This window comes from Mercenaria mercenaria, chromosome 3, assembly GCF_021730395.1.
Source record: "Mercenaria mercenaria strain notata chromosome 3, MADL_Memer_1, whole genome shotgun sequence".
NCBI classification, from domain to species: domain Eukaryota; kingdom Metazoa; phylum Mollusca; class Bivalvia; order Venerida; family Veneridae; genus Mercenaria; species Mercenaria mercenaria.
Genome location: NC_069363.1, coordinates 45,651,234 through 45,675,422, shown reverse-complemented (window position 1 = coordinate 45,675,422; position 24,189 = coordinate 45,651,234). Strand labels below are relative to the sequence as shown.

General features: G+C 33.6%; 1 protein-coding gene across 2 annotated transcripts; it reads right to left on the bottom strand.

Moving 5' to 3' along the window:
• Positions 1 to 16,862, bottom strand: LOC123524930 (probable histone deacetylase 1-B). 2 transcript variants are annotated; one of them, XM_053538342.1, is made up of 17 exons: positions 16,714 to 16,862; positions 14,166 to 14,278; positions 13,744 to 13,861; positions 13,201 to 13,275; positions 11,848 to 11,986; positions 11,171 to 11,312; positions 10,737 to 10,829; positions 10,323 to 10,431; positions 9,557 to 9,697; positions 8,880 to 8,988; positions 8,477 to 8,535; positions 7,908 to 7,979; positions 6,441 to 6,605; positions 6,114 to 6,195; positions 4,696 to 4,742; positions 3,181 to 3,201; positions 1 to 1,051 (listed from the first exon to the last, which is right to left on the bottom strand). In XM_053538342.1, exons 1-16 carry the CDS (start codon positions 16,760 to 16,762, stop codon positions 3,185 to 3,187), a joined length of 1,530 nt encoding a protein of 509 aa, XP_053394317.1. In that variant the 5' UTR covers positions 16,763 to 16,862; the 3' UTR covers positions 1 to 1,051; positions 3,181 to 3,184. The 2 variants fall into 2 exon arrangements, with proteins under 2 accessions (XP_053394317.1, XP_045159488.2); XM_045303553.2 differs by lacking the exon at positions 3,181 to 3,201.
• Positions 16,863 to 24,189: the final 7,327 nt, after the last annotated feature.

Below are 24,189 nucleotides of genomic sequence, written 5' to 3'. Positions count from 1 at the left end.
ATTTCTACAAGATTTTTTTTTTTTTCATGTCTGTTAATATGAAATTACTGAAATATGATTTCAATGATCAAAATATGAGAAAATGTATGTCATGCATGTACCTAAATGTAACATATGATTGAACGATATAAAAAATCTAACAGATATCATCTGAATGATTATTTCAGTACATATTCATCCACCAATGCTGAATTCAGCTGATCTGATTTGAAACAACAAAATAAAAATACACTTTTTGTGATACTGATGTAAGTAATGTTCCTAACAAACATTTCATTTCAGTATATTTTAACCACAATAACTATCATACATTGTATTAATGAGCTATTTCATAAACTGCTGAAGATAGTATACACTTTTACAAGCTACAATTAATTTGTAACTTTTTGCAATCATTCAAGATTTAGTTACATACATGTACTTCTTGCAATCTTTCTTAACATGTTTAATTCATTCTTCAATTTTTGTCATTCAAAATCACCATATTTGTTTATTTTTCAATGCTGTTAACAGTTAATCATGCACCATTGACTTATCAAAATGATTATGACTTCAGGCAGCTAGCGTATCTGGTAAGTAGATTCTGTAAGTGACATTCTGGAATGTGAGCTTGCTAATGTTATAAATGGACCTCTCAAAAATTCCACCAAATTGTTCCAAGAAATTAATTTCAACCTTGTTTTTCCATAATTGAAGAGATTTTTATATGAAACTGACAACTTCAGCTAATATCCAGTAAACACGCAACTGTTTCAAGAAGATGCTATGGCAAATATATTATCTTGGAATGGTCACAATTAAATTCTTGATCTTCAGAACTATATGTCTAGGACATTTCAGCTTGAGACACAACACAGTGGGTTCTTAGACACAACACACACTTTTACAATAAGCCTGTTTTTATATTTCATTGTGAAACTCCTTATTTCTCAATCTAGAAAGCTGCCAGTCAAGTTTCTGCCAAGTTCCTATGTACACTATGTCGCAGGTTTGTCCTCTGTCTTTTGAGTGTCTTTGTTTTCCTCAGCTTCAGTTTTAGCTGGGTCAATTGCTGAAACAGTTAAATATATGAATTCATTTTCAGATATAATTTTAGTATATTTTTTTTTTTACTTTTACTTTCCTCTGCAGCATTAGTCAGTGTTTACTGTGAACATTCATACCTAAAATTTTGCCCTCAATAAATGTGAATGTCTGCTATATAAATTCACATTAATATATAAAAGAATACTGGCACCATACCTTGTGTGACTGCTTTTAAATGTACAGTAATTAAGAAGAATATCAATGAGTGCAGGCATTTAAGATTGTTTTAACTTCTGTAATTCTCTGTATAAATTAACAGGTAAATGCCTATGGTAATATAGAAAACATTTTATAAACAAATAACTGGATAAAATACCCTTTAAACTTTTTTAAACTCTTTTCAAAAATAACAACTTATTGGAAATCTTATATCCTTTTTGGATATAACATAAAATCTGATAAAATCTTGCACTACAGACAGTGAGCAAATATATTAACAACACCGCATAAAAATAACACATGAACTTCATTCAACTCTGGAAAGCATATTAAAATAATAATCTTCAAAAAGGAATTATTGAGTTAATATTTTGTTAGCTATAGTCTGTGTAGAGATTTACACGTTATTATTTCTGTGTTCTTGTTAAAACTTTCCCATGCTCTTTACAGCAATTTTATATGGTAATAAAGATATAATAGTTCACAAAAACATTTCTGGTCTCAGTCAAGTCACTGAACAAGGAAAAACAATACATATGTGCAGCACTAATTAACCTATTTTTGTGCACCAGAACATATCAAAAAATTTAATGATCTCAATTCTTAAACATGAGTGCCAGTCTCACATTAAACACAAATTAATTTTGACTTCAACAAGGCAGTCTGAAAGACAGCTATATCCCCCGAAACTGTTATGGAGAGTGAAAGGGTTGATGGTATTGGGTGGAAGCATTGACGTTGTTAAGTTTATCTTATAGTCCATGTATGACAACATCAATAAATTTGAAAATCCTTCAAGGGGTTTAGGAAATACAGAGCCGACACAAAATGAAAGACTCAAACCTTAAACCTTGAGTTGTGACCCTGACCTCGAGTCGACATGGCTGACACACGAGTTCTGCACATCGTCTTGATGAGGTGATCATTTGTTTCAAGTTTCATGAAAATCCTTCAAGGGGTTTAGGAGATACAGTGAGGACACAAAACGGAAGGCTGAAACATTTGACCTCGAGTTGTGACCTTGACCTTGAGCCGAGATTGCTGACTCAAGTTCTGCAAATCGTCTTGATCAGGTGATCATTTGACCCAAGTTTCCTGGATATACTTTAAGGGGTTTAGGGATACAGAGTGGACACAAATTGAAAGGCTCAAACTTTGACCTTGACCTTGAGCCGTCATGGCTGACTCGTGAGTTCTGAACATCATCTTGATCATTTGACCGAAGTTTCATGAAAATCTTTCAAGGGACTTAGGAGATACAGAGTGGACACAAAATGTTATGGACAGATGGAAGGATGGACCATTTCCTATAACCCCCACACCACTCGTGGCGGGGGATTAAAAATACTCTACTTATAGCCAGATGACAGTCAAGTTTTGCAGTTTTGACTAATTTAAGGGCCTGGTTTGTTTTCAAACATGACCTAGATTTTATAGCGCACATATTTTTTGTATAATTATGGTTCAGTTCAAGCAACAAATACTCTAGATATTTAAGAGACACAATGTCAATTTTCATAATTCTGACTAATTCAAGGGCCAAAACTCTCAGGTACTTATCTAAACTGGCTGGTAATGATCAAGATTTTAAAGACATACACATTCTGAAAAAGTATGGCTGATACCAAAGAACAAGTACTCTAATTACTGACCGGTCACTGTCAATTTCATCTTACTGACTCAATAAAGTCCGTAACTCTTTTATTACAATACTGAAAAATGGTTCATACTTTGTACATATTGAAGTGTATAAATGAAATACAATAAATTAAATATATTGTATGAGACAATTGTTGATATATAAATTCTGTTATCCTTTTTTGAATTTATTATCTTTGTTAAAGATATTACATTAAGGATGTTACATCCTAGCTAGCCATTGACATTAATAGCAAAAAGCATTATCACATAACAATAGTATCAGTGTTCAATTACCTGTCTAAGTAGAGATATCAACTGCAAAGATTGCAATTCCCACATTTTATAAATATGTCCATTATATATAACAATTATTCTTTCTATACCAAAATAGCTTGTAGTTAAACTGTTCAATGGCACAAATGGCTGAGGTTTTATTTCAGACAAACAAATATTAGTCGTTTCATATGAAATGTCAGCAGTTTAAACAAGGCAGTCTGAAAGACAGCTGTATACCCCGCCACTGTTATGGATAGTGAAAGGGTTGATGGTTTTAGGTGGTAGCATTGACTTTGTTAAGTACATTTTATAGTCCATGTTGTCGACATCAATGAATCTGAAAATTCTTCAAAGGGTTTAGGAGATACAGAGCGGACACAATATGGAAGGCTCAAACCTTTGACCTTGAGCCAAATGGCTGACTCATGAGTTCTGCACCTAGTCTTTATGAGGTGATCATTTGACCCAAGTATCATGAAAATCCTTCAAGGGGTTTAGGATATACAGAGCTCAAACCTTTGACCTTGAGCCGACATGGCTGACTCATGAGTTCTACACATCGTCTTGATGAGGTGCTCATTTGACCAAAGTTTCATGAAAATCCTTCAAGGGGTTTAGGAGATACAGAGCTGAAACCTTTGACCTTGAGTTGTGACCTCTAGCCGACATGGCTGACTCATAAGTTCTGCACATCGTCTTGATGAGGTGATCATTTGACCAAAGTTTCATGAAAATCCTTCAAGGGGTTTAGGATATACAGAGCTTAAACCTTTGACCTAGAGTTGTGACCTTGACCTTGAGCCAACATGGCTGACTCATGAGTTCTGCATATCCTCTTGACGAGATGATCATTTGACCAAAGTTTCATGAAAATCCTTCAAGGGGTTTAGTAGATACAGAGCGGGCAAAAAATGTTACGGACAGACGGAAGGACAGGAAGGACTGACGGAGACCATTCCTATAATCCCCTGCCACAGGTGAAAATACTGTGAAATAATATTATTTCATGGTTTTAACCAAAGCAGTAATTTCGTGGGGATATAATTTTCAACATTTGAGCATTAAATGAATGGAAATTTTAATTGTTCGGACCCCAACTAAAATTTAGCCCAGTACCAATATCAATGATTTCACAGTATATGGCAATGTATTTTATTAATATATGAAAAAAGTTACCAGCAAATGCCAACCAATTACTTATATTTTTTCTTCTGTTAGCAAAAATAAAAGCCTAACATTGCTATGTATAAGGCCAAAAAAACAAAGTCAGTAGCCAATATTTTTAGTAATACTCTGCTAAGCATTTGGCTTTATATATTTTTTATTACTCTGGTCTATGCTCTGTAAGCTTTCTTTTAAGTTTTTGGGGCTGAGTAATCACAAATACATTTAGTAATTTTTCTTTATGATATTGATAATGAGTACAAATTTTAAATACTTGCAAAAAATATGCATATGGAATTTGAACTAGTTTTAACGTTAAGAAAAAGACATTAAAATTTATCACATCTAAAACAAGACCTGTGCTCTCACCTTTCTTTTCAGTTTGTTCGGGAACAGCTGGTTTTTCTTTCTCCTCCCTGAAAAGCATAACACAATATACTAAAAAAATTTCAACAGCTGTTTTACTTACATATGTAAAAATGAGTAGTTTTTAGCTGCACAAACCCACTTAGCATATTTTCTCGGCGAAAGTGTATACGAGAAACAAATGGGATTTTTAGCAGGTAAATGAATTACAGTGTAATCTAATCATATCTGCTGGAAACATTAAATTGTGTTACAAAATTATTTAATCGGGGTAAAAATATCTGCATATGTAAGGGGGTGGTGGGTCATTAGAGGTGTCAGTGGAAGAGGTTATACTACATCAAGTCATCCACATCAAAAGAAAAAAATACTAGTCTGTTCATAAAAGCTGTTTTGTTTGTTTGTCTTGGGGTCTACGCTGTTTTCAACAGTATTTTAGTTATGTAACAGCAGGCAGTTAACCTTACCAGTGTTCCTGGAATCTGTACCAGTACAAACCTGTTCTCCGCAAGTAACTGCCAACTTCCCCACATGAATCAGAGGTAGAGAACAATTTTTTTCAGACACAATGTCTTTTATCAACTAGTCACAGAGAACATGCGACCCGCCCAGGGATCAAACTCACGACTCTGCGATCCATTGATCTGCGCTCTCCCTATTGAGCTAAGCGGGAGGGCTTGTTCATAAAAGCTGATCAACTTTCTTAATGTATATCTTTTATTCCTTTGAATGACTGGGGCAAGATTAGTTATTTAACTATGTTCTCTTAAACTAGGAGTTTTCGTGCATTTCTGCATTGTTCAATCTTACTTTCCTGATGTTACTGACATCATCAAACGAAATGTGGTAAAACGACAATAACTGAGATGACATATACAGTGTGTTAAAAAGTTATAATGGACAGCAACTGCACTTGAAGAGGAAAATACTAACCACTTTTTCATTCAGGTAATCGGGTGGATCACATAATAAGGATAAATGCTTAACGAGTAATATTTAAAGGTATGCACTATAATGCACCATGACAAACGTTTTGAAGTTTAATTTGTTAGTTTTTGGGGGTTTCAAACCATTTTTCAACACTATTTCGAATATAGCATGATAACTTATTTTAACATAACAACTGGTCCTGGATTTTTACTTGTATTAACCTGTTCTTTACAAGTAAATGGCTACTTCCCCACATGAATCAGAAGTGGAAATTGAATGCTTCACAGTCAATGATCTTGATGGGTATAAACCTTGCCTGAGAACAGAACCTTAAACAGAAAAGCTGACTGGAAATAAAATCTGTAAGAAAACCCTCTGGAAACAGATTGTGCTCTACCTACTGAGCTACCGGCTGGCTTTTGGGCTTTTTGTATCTATAACGACATTCTAAAGAAATGCAATGTTAAATACGAATATACATGACATCTTACATATTCTGATCCTTATCTTTAGCATTCTCATTGCTATCAGCCTCTTTCTTTACTTCCTTTTTCTCTCCATCCTTGTTTTCAGCTGAAAATGGTAAAATTATTCATGACTTTTGTTTTAATAAAACAGTAAAAAGGTACTTGAAATTTTGGCAATATTTTTGCATCCATTTCCCTTTGAACAGATTTGTTTTATAAATGTTCCAGGAGAAGATTTTGATATAACATGAACTGTGAACTTTTAAGTAAATTCTTTCAATTAACTTTATGTAGTAATGTTCTACAAACACAAACAACATTACAGCATTATAATTTTCAAACTATATTTACATTTTGCTCCATCAGCTTTCTTTTCTTCCTCTGTTTTTGGACGCTTGGGTTTAGGTTTATGTGATGTTCGGTCACGGCGTGCACCACTCTCATTTGGTCCGGACATCTCATCTTCGGAGTCTGAGAATTCTTCATCACAATGAATTCGCTTATCACTGGCACGGACTAAAACAGAATTAAAAAAAGTTGGTTTATTTTTTAAAATAACGTTACTGTTAATAACAATGACCTTGGTCAAAACATCATAAAACTAGCAACTGAAAAAGGCAGTTCCTAACACTTTGGTTCCTACAAGATAACAAGTCCAGGACTCTTGTTTCAGAATTCTGAAATAACAATGTTTCTTTGACAAGTGTAAAGAATATGTTACAGTCCCACTTTTTTCAGCAAGTTAACTGACAAATTTTCCACATGGCACAGAAATTGAAGAGAAAATATGCATCTCTGATTCAGTTTTTACAAATAACATGTCAAACTTCGGGCTAAAAAGTGACTGGATCACAATAACAACAACTGTCTCCAAACCCTTACTGACATGTATAACAAGTGTCATCCTAAAATTAATGTGAACATTTCAAAAGCCTTTTATAAGTCTACTCTCATCTGACAAATTTATGTCACAACACATATTTAATAATTAAAAGGAAAGTTCTGACACAACTTAATAAAATTACTACAAAGAGAAAGACTTACTTGAGATTCTCAAGTCAGGAGTGACTTTAACTTGCAATTTAGCTGTCAGGAGATTTTAAAATAGGATTTTACTATTTAAAGTGAATAATTGAGGAACTGACTGTCTGGTGAGACTTATTTGAGATCATACTGCCGCGAGACACTAACTTGATATTCTACTATTTGGAGATACTAAATTGACATTCTACTGTCGGGAGAGACTAATTTAAAATTCTACTGTTGGAGACTAGCTTGATATCCTGCCGTTGGGAGACTTACTTGAGATTCTACTGTCTGGAGAGACTTACTTGAGATTCTCAGTTGGAGACTAATTCGTGATTCTGCTGTCTAGAGAGACTAACTTGAAATTCTACTGTCAGGAGACTTACTTGAGATTCTACTATCAGGACAGACTTACTTGAGATTCTACTGTTGGGAGAGACTTACTTGAGATTCTACTGTTGGAAGTGACTTACTTGAGATTCTACTGTCATGACAGACTTACTTGAGATTCTACTGTCAGGAGTGACTTACTTGAGGTTCTACTGTCATGACAGACTTACTTGAGATTCTACTGTCAGGAGTTACTTACTTGAGATTCTACTGTCAGGAGTGACTTACTTGAGATTCTACTGTCAGGAGTGACTTACCTGAGATTCTACTGTCAGGAGTTACTTACTTGAGATTCTACTGTCAGGAGTTACTTACTTGAGATTCTACTGTCAGGAGTTACTTACTTGAGATTCTACTGTCAGGAGTGACTTACTTGAGATTCTACTGTCAGGAGTTACTTACTTGAGATTCTACTGTCAGGATTCTCTTTATCTTCTGTGTCACTCTCATCGTTTAGGGCATCCTCTGGTATTGCTGAAACATAGTTTAAGTTATTAGACTTCAACTCTACAACTCTTTGATCCAAAATACAATAAAAACAACTTTTAATGTGAAACAAAGTCACACAAACATGACATCTACAGCCCAAGTCTCCACCCTTTACATTTTAAATCGTTGTACAAAGACACAAGTCTGTAACTGGTAAATGCTTTCATTTTAAACAGAATGTACTTAACAAGAGCTAGTAAGTATCTAATATTAATGCCACTTGTGTGCCGATACCAATGGTTTAGTGTAAGGGTTAGGGTCCCTGCCTGTGACCTTGACCATTCAGACCCAAACTTTTCACACAACACACACTCTCATCATGTTTAACATTTGTGTAAAGGTTCAACAGAAACATTTTGAATATTTTAAAAGTCATTTCAGAGAAAGGTGTTTCAGGCAGAAAGATAACATGTGATTACTATAGTTACATCTCACAATGGACGTAAAGAAACAGAAAAACAGAATCAACATTATATTCGTACCTTGCATCTGTACTCCTGGTGCATGAGGTAACATTCTCAAGTTCTCAAACAGCCGTGTTCTACAAAAAGTAATGGCATAGTGTTTTCAAGCAACAATATTTCAATATAAAACAATTTACAGATTGGTTACAATTCAGAATAGTGCAATTTTGCCTCAGGAAAACAATCACTTTTTTAGATTTGAGCCATGCCATGACAAAAACCAACATATTGGCTTTGTGACCAGCATGGATCCAGACCAACCTGCGCATCCGGGCAGTCAGGTCAGGATCCACGCTGGTCGCAAAGCCACTATGTTGGTTTTCTCATGGCGCGGCTCATTTCATCTCCACAAAATCAATGTGGATGCGCATTTAGAACAGAAAACAGTGATACACCCTAAATGCAGTCAATCAAAACTTACTTTATCTTTTCTAAATATTCTCCAGTATTCTGGTTAGCCATATTAGATGGACTGATGTTCAACTTGAAGTCTGGACCGTAATACTCAAAATAATCATTGTATGGCAATTCTGAAAATAAACACATTTACTGATAATATAATTATAAAGCTCACAAATAGAGTCATACTCTATTCATTTTGCACAGAAAAATCTCACAAATATAAAAGAGCAATAGTAAGGGACTGTCAGATGTGATTGCAGTCAAATTTCATCCTTATTGGGCTTTGTAGCTGCTTCCCCTAGAACTTAATAAAACAAAACTTCTTTGTTTAACCCTACTGACTTTTTAACAACTCGCATATTAAAGAAAATACTTCGTATCAACATCGTATTATAAATGATACATTAAAATTTCTTGCATATACATTACTAGAGCAACTGGAATTGATGATGTTTTTACATTTAGAACATGTACATAAAAACACAACACTAAACTTTGGATGTGGAAGCAGTACAAGTGATACTTGTGCCCATTGCATATGATGGCCCCATTTGATACAAATTATCTCCTTAAGAATACTACCAAAAGATCTGTGAAGACAATTTACCAAGTTTTGTTGAAAGTAAGCCTAAATTCACAAGTAACAGATTCTGACATCAGTATAATTTATGATTTTTAATAAAGACAGTGTTTTACCATTGGCTACTTCTACATTCAGTGCTATAGAAGTTTCATGTGTCCAACATCTAGCTACATTTCTGATGGTATAACCTCCTCCACCTAGCAACATTAATGGTAGATTCCACTTCTTCATAAACTCTACTGCTTTACCATGACCTGAAATAATAGTAATGTGTGATATACTGTAAAAATATCTCAACTCACTTCAAAGTCACATCTTTGCCTGGAATAGCCTTCATAATAATACAAATAATTCAGTTCACTGGTTTATTTAACACTGAAGAAAATCTTAAATTTAAGTATACTATAATTTTTAAAAGGTTTCCCCTTTGTCTGGCAAGACCAATGACTAAAGTACTTAAAGAAAATTAAAATTGTGTAAAGTGCTCTTCTATTTTGTAGTGAAAGATAACTGAGCCGTGCCATGAGAAAACCAACATAGTGGGTTTGCGATCAGCATGGATCCAGACCAGCCTGCGCATCCAAAGCATATTGCAATTAGAGAAACCGTTAGCAAACAGCATGGATCCTGACCAGACTGCGCAGGCTGGTCTGGATCCATGCTGGTCGCAAAGCCACTATGTTGATTTTCTCATGGCGCGGCTCATATAATAATTATTTATGCAATGATTTTGTAAATGTGTTAAAAACACTGCTTATGATTACAAGCACAGTATAACTATTGTTTCTTCTTTAATATCAAAAACAGTTCTAAATACCACATTCTGCTTATTACATATAAATAATGTACACATAAAAGAATGTACATGTGTATACCTACCTTTGAGAGTGAGATTAAAACAACCAAGCCTATCCCCTGAGAGTGAGTCAGCACCACACTGTAACACTATAACACTGGGCTGATACATCTCCATTACCTTAGTCATCACCTGCCAAGTATGGTGTACATAAGTAAAGACATAAGGAGCACTGACTGCATGAAATTATCCAATCAAATTTTAACTATGGTGTATGGGAGTCACAACTTCTTTCCATCATGCCGTTCGAGAGAAGTTGAAAGTGAAGAAGGAGACAATATTATTTAAATAAATAAGTTAGATAAAACACAAGTGGCAAGTAAACAGTATCAAAACTAATGAGCGTTAAAAAGGGCCAACAGTTTTATGGTCAACATACTGATGTCTGAAATAGATTTTCATATGCCAAAATCAAGGTTACTCAAGTGCCAACTTACTGGTTTGAAGATTGTTTCATAAGCCTCATCATCTATACCATCTCGAAGAGGGAAGTTAACTGCATAATACTTCCCTTTACCTGCACCTATATCCTGTAAGGAAGAAAATTTTGATTCATATACACTTATGAAAATATTGTACTGCTAAGTAATTACCAGTATGGCAATATGTGTCAGCTGCTAAATTAAGCGTGATCCTGTATTGTATCATAAACATTGTCAGATCAAACTACCTTCAAAGAGATAATACCACCTTTCAATGGCCTCAAGTTAAACTATCCAATGTCTCGGCAAGAATTTTTAAGTCTTCACTATCAATACAGCAAACATCATGCATATATGGTAAACCTTTAATCTATGTCTAAGGTAAGGTATACAATAAACTGCAATTAAAACAACTATGTGTTTTATAATTTAAATCTCCAGTAATTTACCCTAAGATCTCCAGTTCCAGGGAAGTATTCCCCATATTTATGGAATGACACTGTCATCACACGGTCCGTGGTGTAGAATGCTTCCTCGACACCGTCGCCATGGTGAATGTCAATGTCAATGTATAACACTCTCTGGTGGTATCTATATTTAGAAACAAGGGCAATATATTCCAATATTCTCCTAATTGGGAATGGTGTTGTAAACTAAATTCCTAAGTAACAATGAATAGAATTTCAAACACAAAACTTCAAATCCTCTTTTATTCATACTCATTTTTCAGTTTAACATTTTAGAAAACAATATGCAGTATTTACGATAGAGAAGTCTCACATTTAATTTCAAATGATCCAGTATACCTGTACACTTTTGTGAATTTTCTGTGACCTACATAGTAAGTCCTGGTATTTATCTACAGTAGATTCCAAACGAATAGTTAGTTTCAGTGCAGACTGCAGAAAAAATCTGCAGTTTAGGGATAAAATTGCAGACTGAAATCTGCTAAAATGTCTGCAATTTAGGGAGACCATAGTTTCAGATCTTCTAGTTTGAATTGAAAATCTTTTGTGACATTCAAAGAAATATTTGCACATATTAAATTATATATTGTTGAAAATACTCTATGATATCTAAAAAGTCACTGCATGCTATAACAGAAAACAAATCCATGTGTTCTTACTTGAGTAGTTCAAGAATGGCCAACACAATATCGTTTACATAACAGAATCCAGAAGCCTCAGATTTCTTAGCGTGGTGAAGACCTCCTGCCCAGTTAATAGCAATATCTGCTGCCTGTTTGTTCAATTTGACTGCTCCAGCTGTGTTTGAAAGCAACAGTTCCTCATTATTGAACAACAAATACACTGTATCTCTTGTATGTAGTTACTTGGAAAACTTGGTGTGCAATACAAAATTACTAAACATATCTGACCGAGTAACAGGGTAACTGGTAAGAGCTGCAACATGTTTTAGGGTAACTGGTAAGAGCTAAAGTCCTAGATTTCTAACCATATATACCAAATTAATAGATCCCTCAGAAACTTCTCAGCAATGAACCAGTATGAAGAACAAATGACATGTAACAAAAAATCTTCCCTTTCTAGAATTCAGAAATAATGTTGTAAACAACTGCTAAATACTAGTAATAAATCAACAAGTTTGCTTTTTAGCATCTGAACAAACTCCACATTCTATACCAGTCAGGAACTTTACTAAACAGTAACTGTATCCATTTTAAATATGACTTAATTCATAGCTGTAAGCAGCAATTATTTGAGCCGCACCATGAGAAAACCAACATAGTGCATTTGCAATCAGCATGGATCCAGACCAGTCAGGATCCATGTTGTTCGCTAACAGTTTCTCTAATTGCAATAGGCTTTGAAAGCGAACAGTATGGATCCTGACCTGACTGCGTGGATGCGCAGGCTGGTCTGGATCCATGCTGGTCACAAATACACTATGTTTGTTTGCTCATTTATTATCTGGCCTCATGTTAACAAAACATTTTTAGTCTCAACCAAGTTTTATAAAGAAACTTTATCTGTATTATATCTAAATTGCATGTTTAAAATTACATGTTAAGTTTATGACTTTTTTTCAAATGATTACTGAATATCGATAGTCTCAAATGGAATTAAATCTTAAAGCTCTAGTAAAATGTCAATCTCAAACTCAGCAGAGACTGAAAAAATGTTTTATGAACATGGGGCCTGACCTTTACAAAGGTCAAAATTCAAACAAACAATATAAATAATGTGAGCCGTGCCATGAGAAAACCAACATAGTGGGTTTGCGACCAGCATGGATCCAGACCAGCCTGCGCATCCGCGCAGTCTGGTCAGGATCCATGCTGTTCGCTTTTAAAGCCTACTGCAATTACAGAAACCGTTAGCGAACAGCATGGATCCTGACCAGACTGCGCGAATGCGCAGGCTGGTCTGGATCCATGCTGGTCGCAAAGCCATTACGTTGGTTTTCCCATGGCACAGCTCATATTACAACTGTTTTCCATTTAATCAGCTTTACTTACCAACAGATCCTCCTGTGGAAAGCTGACAGAACTCGTACATGCCATCAAATACCGGACAATCCTCTCCTACATTAACTGAAATAGAGCAGCGTCTTATGTAACACAGTTTTGTTAATAAATTTCATATCAACATTCATAACAAAACAGTTCAATATTGCTAATTTTAAACAATCAGCTTTAATGATTTATAGCAGCTCTTCCCACTATCATAAGCAGTCTATCATCTCAACAACGGCACCCCTGTGTGCAGGAAGTTATGCCAGAAAAAATTAACATATCAAGTTTGAGAATCATAGGTCAAAGTATTCTGAAGTCATCGAGCGAAAACTAAAAACAGAAAGGTGGCTGTCAAAACTGTAACATAAAATATTCACCTGATCACTTCACATGACAGCGACCAAAATCTTGGATCTTCAACTTTAAGGAAAATAAATATTTTGATGCCTTAGAAATATAAGGTCGTAAGTGTTATAATATATAATTTCAACAGATTTTTAAGACCTTATACATCAAAGCAGCCGATTTAGTTCAGCAAATTCTTACATCTTTGCATCTGTTTGTTATATTCTGACATGTTGTCTGGTCGTATACTCCTCAAGAACTTGATGTAATCATCACTGTGGAACTTTGTCATTTCTTCCTGAGTAGCTTTGTGTGGTCGCTGGAAATCAACACAATAAATGTTACTACTTTTCAATGTCTTTTTCATGACATCAGTTTTTCTGAATACTCTGAGTCTGACCTATGCTCTTTGATTAGGTGTTATGTGTTGATCAATAAAGAGTGGTATAATAACTGATAATTATTAGATATGAATCAAAATTTAAAAAGATTGTTTTATTTCATGTTTTCTTGGTGTGTTAAGGAATCTTTACTCATGTAAAAGTGCAAGCTTTATTTCATTCCAATATTTTAATAACTCGTTGAAATTTAAAGTAAATATTTAGCAAACCATGAAATCTTACATATATTTCCATCTTCCGATAGAGGCCATAATTCAGAATAAGATTATGTGTCATACGTATACGATGTGGTTTCATTGGATGCCCCTGTCCATAATAATAGTTTCCTATGTCTCCTGAAATAAACAGTGAAGTTATTCAATCAAAGAGCCAGTCTCAAATCACTTGGTTTAAACAGTATTTATTTCGATTACAATGAGTTTATACATGCATACATACAGTTAGATACATATAAGCAAATTATACATAGGATTCGAAAACAAGTCTTTGAAGACTTATATGAATTCGTTTCCTCGAGTGCGTATGATTTAATGGCGTTTGTCAAAATTTTGTGTGTATGTGTGTATGTATGTGTGTGTGTGTGTATTTTTGAGATGACATTTTATGAGATTTTGAAATGGGAAGGATAAAGAAATAAACAAAAAAGGGAAGAATCACTTAAAAGATTCAAATTCATTTTAATGTCATTAAGCAGTCAGGGGTGTAACTGTTTTAAGTTATGTAACCTATTTCAGTTACTTTTTCCAGCATTTTATAACCTGTATGAGTTATAAAATATAGATAACCCAGGTAAGTTATTCATAAAAAGCCTTTTTGCTGTTCTCACAAATTGACCATCAAAGTGTAATTAGTAGCAAACTGTGGTTAATCAAATTCTCTTTTAGTCTGATCATGGCCTGATGAGCATAATGGGATGTTAAGAGTTTTATAGCTTTAAAACAATTTGCGTAAGACTTTATCAGCCTTGCGTAAAAACATTTACTGCATAGCTGGAAAGATAAAAGACCAAGGATTCAGGAAATTATTGCATTAGTCACATTCAAAATAAGGATTTGGCACAGGAGGGCTTTGTAATATTTTATGATAACTGAAACAAGTTATGAAAGTAAACGCAATAACTCAAATGGGTTATAAAATGTGATAACTTGAAACAGTTACACCCCTGACTGTTAAGAACAAACTTCACATAATATTATATTGTAGCTTCTGGGATTATCAATAATATTATAGTTGGGCTAAGTAAGCATATCTAACAAAATCTCAATACATCCCTTGAATTTCAAATGAGATCTCATCTATGAAGAGGCTGCACAAAAATATAATTATGCTTATTGATAATTTAAGCATTTAGACAGTCGAGTGTTCATTGATCACTGACATACAAGTGGTTTCAGAAAGAAAAAAAAATGACCAGCTACCATTCCAAAGTTTAAGTCGTTTTTTTTCTTCTGCTTCTTCCAAGAAAGTGCATGCCTCAAAATGAGTATTCACTATTCTCAAAGCGTGAAGTACTGCAAACAGGTCCCAGAAAAGTCACAAATTAGCTATATAGCTAAATCTAGCTATATATACTATAGCTAGAAGTAGCTATAATTAAGTATAAATCCAATACCAATAAGACAAAATATGTCAAAATAAGATGCAAAATGGTCATAATCACGTCCAAAAGGTTTGTAAGATGAAAGGCAATTTAACACAAAACCCAAGATCTTTGTAGTCACATTTTCAATAACTTCAGCAATATTTTGCGATAAATCATCACCGATTTTTTCACTTGTGAAAATCATCGTGTATATGACAAATTTATAAGAGACTAATCGCAGAAATTCGCAACATGTATTAAAACTGAAACTGCATAGATCTCCATTCTTTGTGATTGTCTTTTGTCTCATAAACCATTTGAATGGGACAATAACTATTTTATGTTTGATATTCACATATTTTGAACAATTGTTATTCGTTTTTTAGCTACTTCTAGCTATATATAGCTATATAGCTAATTTGTGACTTTTCTGGGACCTGGTAAAAGTACTGGTCATTCATTATGGCCTCTTTCCCTCAGAAAATTATGCAGTTTTCCCCTAAAATTAACTTATTAACATGATCAGAGTATTTATTCCACTTTGCCCTAATTACAGACAGATGAATGGCCAACACCTTTTTCCTAGTAAGCTGTGGTGGTGTAGAGAAAGTTTGTGGTATCTTCCCTTTGGCAAGTTACAGGTTACATAAAATTCGGAATTTGGGCTTCCATATTTTTCTGATTTTTTTATTATTATCACTTCAAAATATTCTTTCGAGTAGAAACTCAAAACGGAATACACTAATACAGATAACTATTTCTAAACTTCTTTCAAATGATATTCAATTTCTCAGAAGCGATAAATCAACGTCTTCTAAATGTTGGCTCGGTTACATAGAATTCGGCTTTCTCGTCTTCCATAGTTCATTGTTTGGACACCGGTTTCAAAAGTAGGTCAGAGCGGTTTTCTAAAGAATATCCAAAGTTTAAAGGAAACGTTGAAATTTTCCAAATGCAAGTCTCTTTTCCTGTAATTTTATGATCAATCTGGCATGGCAGCATAGTAAATAGACTAAAAGAAATTAAATACCGGCAGAAAAAGCGACCGACTTTCAACAAGGAAATTCCGCCGCGGAAACGTGCACGTTTCAAAATATATCAGATTTTGAGATAATTTACTGGGAATTATTTTTCTTTCATTTACATGTTGATAAAAATGATTTTTATATAGCAAATTACATAACTTACCATCATAATAGTAACAAATTCGCTTTTTGCTGTGCGGTTGTGTAGCCATTCTTTTGGTTCTGATCGTAAAGTGTGACGTCAATGTTGAGCGCCGTCTACCGGGAATTTCCCCGCTAAGAAGGAACGGTAAGAGCTAAATTTTAGTGTTGCTTCCCTTAAATAATGTGTCTTTCTTTTATAAATCTTTTATCGCTTGTACTGTTTTCATTATTTTTAAATGATTTGAATGACTTTATGTCCACTAAATACACAGGTTTGCAACTTTTGTCTAAAAATGTTAGCCAGATGTTAAGTGATAATGATGTAGATCTAGTCTATCTAGGTTTTTCTCAGACTGTTTTTATTATTGTATGCTGATGATACAGTTATTCTAGCAGAAATTGCTCTTGATCTCCAGACAGCTTTGAATGCTATGTCAGAATATTGTAATTTATGGGGCCTTAAAGTCAATGCTTCGAAAACTAAAGTAGTAATGTTCTGGAAAAATAAGAGGGGTATCCGTAATCTTCCTGTCTTTCGTTTCGAAGAAAACGTTTTAGATATTATCGACCATTTTTCTTTTTTGGGTGTTATTTTTTTCTTTTAATGGGAAATTTAGTAAAACCAAAACCTATCTGACTGACCAAGCCCGCAAAGCCATATGTTTTCTGTTATTAAAAAGTCTAGAAAACTGCACTTGCCTATTGATACGCAATTACAACTATTTGACACCATGGTATCACCTATTCTTTTAGATCACCGTGACGTCACGCATTAACACCTGTTTATCTGGTGGTTGGCAAAACAAATGTTTTTACATCGTTTGTGTATTGTATCGGAATTTTTAATTATTAATAACTTTTTCGCTCATTTATGGATTTTAAAAATTCAAAAAGTTTTGAAATGCTTACGATTTTCATATTTTCTCATTTAAATATCTTTTTAAAATGAATGACCGTTTTAAATGACATATGATTTTACTAGCGGCGTAGCGATGTTCCAAACTTTTAGAAACAAGAAATATCTTTAAAAATGATGGTCGGCGAATTGTAATAAGGAAAGAAGTTTATGAATTTTTCATCTACTGGTTCGAGTCGTAAATTCGGCCACTTTTTGCGGTTTTTCATAAATATTTCTTTCGTTTTACAATTGATTTGTACAAAATTTCTACCATATGTGCTTTGATACAAGCAACATTGATTGTTATCATTAACGGCCGTTTACAGTATGGTAAACAATACAACCGCGCTTAAAATAACAGACAGGTTTAGCCTCCACATTTTGCCTTCTAGAGGTTGTAAATATTCGGCCACTTTTTAAACATAAAGTTGGTTGTATTTTCAACATTTTCTTGGAAATAAATCGATGCTACAGCCAAAATTGTTCTTTTTTCAACAAACTGCAATCAATTTTCAATAGCATATACCTCGTGGGAAATATTTGCCAACAGAGGTTTAAAAAGCGCCTGTCATCCTTCTCACACCAGCATGACGTAGTTTAATTTTTACGTCACTGATTATCACACATTCTAGCATAAAACTGCTGTTCTTGTCACTTTTCGGGGGTGTTTCAACAGGAAAGTAAAGAGAATCTCTCGCTCACGTGCTATTACAACACCTTTTTATATATGCGCGTTCCGTGACAAAGCATAAAGGTATTACGGCCCCAAAACGGATAATTCAAAAAGAAATGACGTCAACGTGAAAATACAACGTAGACATGGAAATTCAATGACGTTGAGGGACAATATATTCATTTTCTTGGTTTTAACGCGTTTTATGCTAGTTAGCGCATGTTCTTTTTGTGTTATAAAGTTTAGATTTGAATTAACCCTTGCTGGGCCTCAGCATAAACGAGCGCGTGCAATGACGTCACGCGACCCGCGAGACAAAATATTTGCTATTTAGAGTACACAACTTTTGGGAAGGACAACTTTTTTTCTACACACCTCAACTTGTTGTTTTTGCCGACTTTGTTGCTAACGCAAGTGCTTGTGATGACACAGATGCGTTCTCAAGCATCTGGCTCGAAAAAAAGCTTTAAAGTGGGTGGCCGAATATTTACGACCTGGCCGAATTTACGACTCGAACCAGTAACATTCATCTTTCATCTAACATTTTTCAAATTGTAAAACTAAACACCGCACTTTAGCAATTTAAATGGTTCTCTTTTATTTTTTCGCAAAGGTTTCGTAGGGTTGCAATTTTGTTTCGTTTATCCTTAGACGAATAATTACAGCAGTAGTTTGATGAAGATTCATGAAGCGGTTCATGGGAAGAGGTCATTAAACGTGTTTATATATTTAGCTAAATTGGTCCCTATCCCCATTTGTAACAAAATTGCAGGAGACCTTACGATATTGTTACACATCGAGTTTGATAAAAATCCATTGCATTTTAGTGGTTAATGCGAAGAAAGGCATATCTACTTTTAGCTATAGTGGTCCCAAATAGGACCCAAGTTCCTATATAAATAAATTTCGAAGAGGACCTTATAATGATGCTCCAAACCAAGTATGACAAAGATCCACCAAGCTGTTCATGAGACGCTGTATAAAGGCATTTCTAGTTTTAGCTCTAGCAGCCCCTAAAAGAGGTCAAATGTCCCAGCTGAACAAAGTTGGCTGCGGGACTAATAAAGATGCTACATATCAAGTTTGATTAGAATACATGAGAAAAAATCAATTAAAGGATTTTTTATTTATTATTTTTATTTATTTCTAAAATAAGCCAACTGATCCCGCTTTAACAAATGCATAGTCTTTGGACAATGACGTCACACCTATAAAAAAGTGAAGGTCAAGCAAAACATACAATTGTAATTATTTCAATATTTCTGTTTCATAAGCAAAGTTTGACCGTAGTCATATCACATAGATAAACTGTATGCAGCGTACCTTCACTTCAGTGTAATGAGATTCAGTCATTATACAGCATATATATAATGAAACAGATTTCAACTGAGTTCAATATTTGCATACCATACTAAAGAAAAATATTCATATATAATAAATCAGTTAAATAATTTATAACAAATATATCAAAGCAAAGAAGTACTCATTTTAATATGCAATCTGAATAAGTCACAAAAGCAAGAAACCTTTTCATATTCAGACGACAACTGTAACAAGGAAAATCTTTTAAAAAGCACTTCTCTACATAAAAGACTCTTATCACACCCTTATTCATGTGATACGCAGACCGTATTCAGCTCTTTCTTTAATTTGATATAGGTTGGTATTTGAACAGGTTTTTATCATATTTATTAAACTTACTTATCATTTTGAGATATATCAATATTCTTGCTTAATATACTGAGCCAAAGTTAGCTTTAAAACTGTGAACAGCGTCGTTTAGGATAAACGCTTTGTCTACATTTCTCTCAGCGTAGCACAATCAACAGGGTGAAAGAAATTGACACTCTCGTCCAATCAGGCAGCGTGTTGCATAAATCTTCCATTCTGATAAATTATCTATAATGCGTTATCAAGTAGTTCGATTTGCAAACTGAAGTTACGTGGCATAGGTAGCGAAAACGAATTTAGACGGCGTCGCCGAAAAACACTGTAAGTTAAGCGTTCATAATAAATCCATTTTGTTTCGAAATGATAATTAAAAGTAATCAATAAATTGCTTGTTTTATATCCTTTCCATTGATAAAAAAATTATTGATATCATTTGTGTTTTAAGAAAGTTTAAGCCGTTAGAAAAACATCTGTTTACAAAAAAACATGGACGCTCGGCGTCTGCCCACCCGATCTTTGTCTTATCAGTTCTAAAAATAGAAAATACAAGGGATTTGTATACAAACACGATCTCTCCTATAGCTCGGAAGTATGGGGAACTGAAAACGTTGATATTATTGATCAATTTCAATTGAAATATCTTAAATATATCTTGAATCTGAAGCAGAGCACACCTAACTGTATGTTATATGGCGAATTTGGTACTACACCACTTTCTAATCGTATCAAAAGTAGAGTTTTAAATTACTGGTGTAATTAAGCTTGTGAATTCCAAGAAAGATAAAATTTGCAATATCATATATAGAACATCACTGTTTTTGCATGAAAGATTAAATTTAGTTGGATCTCCTTTGTCCGAGAATTTGAATAATCTGGGTATGTCCAATTATTGATTCGAACAAAAAACTCCACTGTTTAACTCATTTAAAAGGATTGTTAACTCCAGGATTAACGACCGATTTGTACAAAACTGGAATAGTATTGTTAATAATTCAAGTAAATGTTTGAATTACAGAATGTATAAACAAGAATTTGTATTTGAAAAATATTTCAAACTTCTGCCAAATGATCTTGCTGTTACACTATGTAAATTTAGGTGCATGAATCATAAATTACCTATAGAAAAAGGAAGATTTTACAATATTGCTAGAGAACAAAGAATCTGTCAATTATGTGATAATAACCTGTTAGGCGATGAATTTCATTATCTCTTTAATTGTACATTCTTTAATAATGTTACGAAAAAAATATATAGTTTAGTTTATTTAGTTTATTTACGTCTCATTCATTTACAAACATTTAAATTTACATACAGCATAAAACAATTGTATTGTAAATGACCGTTCTAACTAGAACTACAAGAGACAATACGGTATACATATATAAAAACAGTATGAATAAAATCTCTGTTCAAGGTGAAACTAGCTAGAAGCTGAGAGTTGCAAATCAAATGAGTAGATCTAAGTTTTTTTTTTTTTTTTTTTTTTTTTTTGAGTTATCTAGTGATAACCCGTTTATTTTCCATTCCATATAAAGCAGTACATCAATTTATACAATACAACATGTAAACAAGGCTGCATAGTGAGGAAGTTAAGAGCAGAAATAAAAAAAAAATAACAAATTATTAGTAAAGAGTTGCAATCTTAATCTTAGTATGTACTGCTTATGGATGGTTGATTTTTTTTAAGATCTTAATATTTTAAACAAAAAAAAAATACATAGTGAATGAAATGAATGGAGGTTATATTTAAAAATTCGCCAACAAACCGACATTTTCCCTCATAGCTCTATATGATCCCATTTCATGCTATGTGAAGCAAGTTTTCCTTTTAATGTCGCAATGTGTCTTTCTAGCTCCAGTTAAATATTTGTTTTCGTTTCTTAGTATCTCCTAATCCTTTTACATTAAAAGTACAAATTTTGTTTAACATGAATTATTAATATAGAAGATCAGGCAATAAATAGACACAATGCAACAAAGTATTATGGGATGTAGTGAGAGCTGAATTCAGTTTGTAAACAAATAAAGTACATTTATCATGAAACCTCCATTCGTACATACAGGGAAAAAACGTCACTTTCATTAATATGAAGAAAAAGAAAGAGCACTTAGATATAACGTATGGAAAAAAACACAATCTATTAATATCTATTTTTCCTTTGACCATTATACGATTAACATATTAATTTTGATTATAGCAATGTACATACATATCACATCAAAATCATCCAGTCAAGTCAATATTTCGTTTAAACAATATCAAGTCAGATCGTTTATATGTTCACAGTACTGTTTTACACAAATGTTTGTATAAATGTATTCTTTTAGAATAGAAGGAAACTCACCGTTTAAACAGATAACCTTTTAAATCTGGTTATAAATTATTCTTACTCTTTGTTAAAAATTGACTTCATCTGTACGCATTAAACGTATATTTATAAGTGCTATTTCTACAGTAAAATGATTAAGAGCAAGTTACATATTCTTTTTCATTTGTTGTATTTGAACTTACAGATCTAGTTACCTAGTTACTTGTGAAAAAACAACAACAACAAAAAAAAACAACACTGCGTAATATTAGTAGATTGGCACCTCACTTATCAGTTGAAGAAAATTTTCATTAACTTGTAAAACATTTAAGACGACAAGTATATCAAATTATAGACGGAATACAATAAAATCTGCCCGAAATCAACGTTCTTCAATAATGAACGAAAAAATAACGAAAACGATTAAACTGAAGAAATTTTAAGTAACAGGCATTTCCATATCAACCATGTGTACACTCAACCATAATTAAAATATACATGTCTACAGTCTTAGTACAATTGCATTATATCAAGAGGTTAAAGTGTAGTACGTTGCTATTCAAAAGCTTGAAAATGTACTTTTACTTAAGAAGATAATACAACTCGTGCTGTGTCGTGCCGTACCGTGAAACTAGGACATTTCATTAAACCCCTGTAATATTTTTTGTCTGAACTTTTTAGGCGAAACGAAAGACTAAAAAAAATTCGACCTGTATATAAAAAGAACAACAATTGCTTTATATGATATTAGATAATTCATCAACAAAGAAAATCCGGGGTTTTTTTATTATGAGATAGCCTGCTTTATACATTTGCAGATCTGTATATCATGTCTTAAAATGAACTTTTCAGTAACGAAACTATAATGAAGTACAACGCACCTAGCTTATATAATGGTGGACAAACAAAAAGCCCTAACACAATTCATTGTTGATTTAAAAAGTAAGTTAAGAGAGTACATGAATGTATGAATGTGGTGCAACTGACTGAGTGAGTACATAAAACATGTACTGATGCTGAGTGTGTACATGAATGCACGAAGTTGAGCCTAAATGACCGATTAAGTACAAGAATGTACGACAATTGAGTAAGTGACCGAGTGGGAACAGGAGTATACATATGTTGAGTAAGTGACCGAATAAGTACATAATATATGTACGGGTGTTGAGTGAGTACATAAATGCACGAATGTTGAGTAACTGAGCGAGTGAGTACATGGATACAGGCACAGGTGTTGCGTGTGTACATGAATGCTGAGTAACTGACCGAGTGGCTACGTGCATGTATGGATGTTTAGAAGTGACCTTTTGAGTGCATGAGTGTATGGATGTTGAGTTAGTGACCAAATAAGTACATAGTGAATGTACAGATGTTGAGTGAGTACATGAATGTATGAATGCTGAATAACTGGTCAAGTGAGTACATAAATGTACGGCTGCTGAGTAAGTGACCAAATGAATGCATGAATGCACAGTGTTGAGTAAGCGACCTCGTAAGTGCATAATACATGTACAGATGTTGAGTGAGTGCATGAATGTAGGAATGTTGAGTAACTAACCGAGTGAGTACATGAGTGTACGAATGTTGAGTAACTGACCAAGTGAGTGCGTGAAAGTACCTATGTTGAGTAAGTGACTGAGTGAGTATACGGATGTTGAGTAAGTGACCAAGTGAGTATATAATACATGTATGGGTGTTAAGTAAGAGACTGTGTGATTACATGAATGTACGTATGTTAAGTAAGTGACCGAGTAAGTACATGATTAAATGCACATAAATTATATATACTCTATTTACCTCTCATTTTAAAATACAGTTCACACTTACAATTTATAGGAACATAAAATCATATGCAAAACCATTCTATTAGAAAATTATAGGAGACTGAAATAGCTACTATATATACTACACACTATTAACTTATTATTACTATATATTAAGAT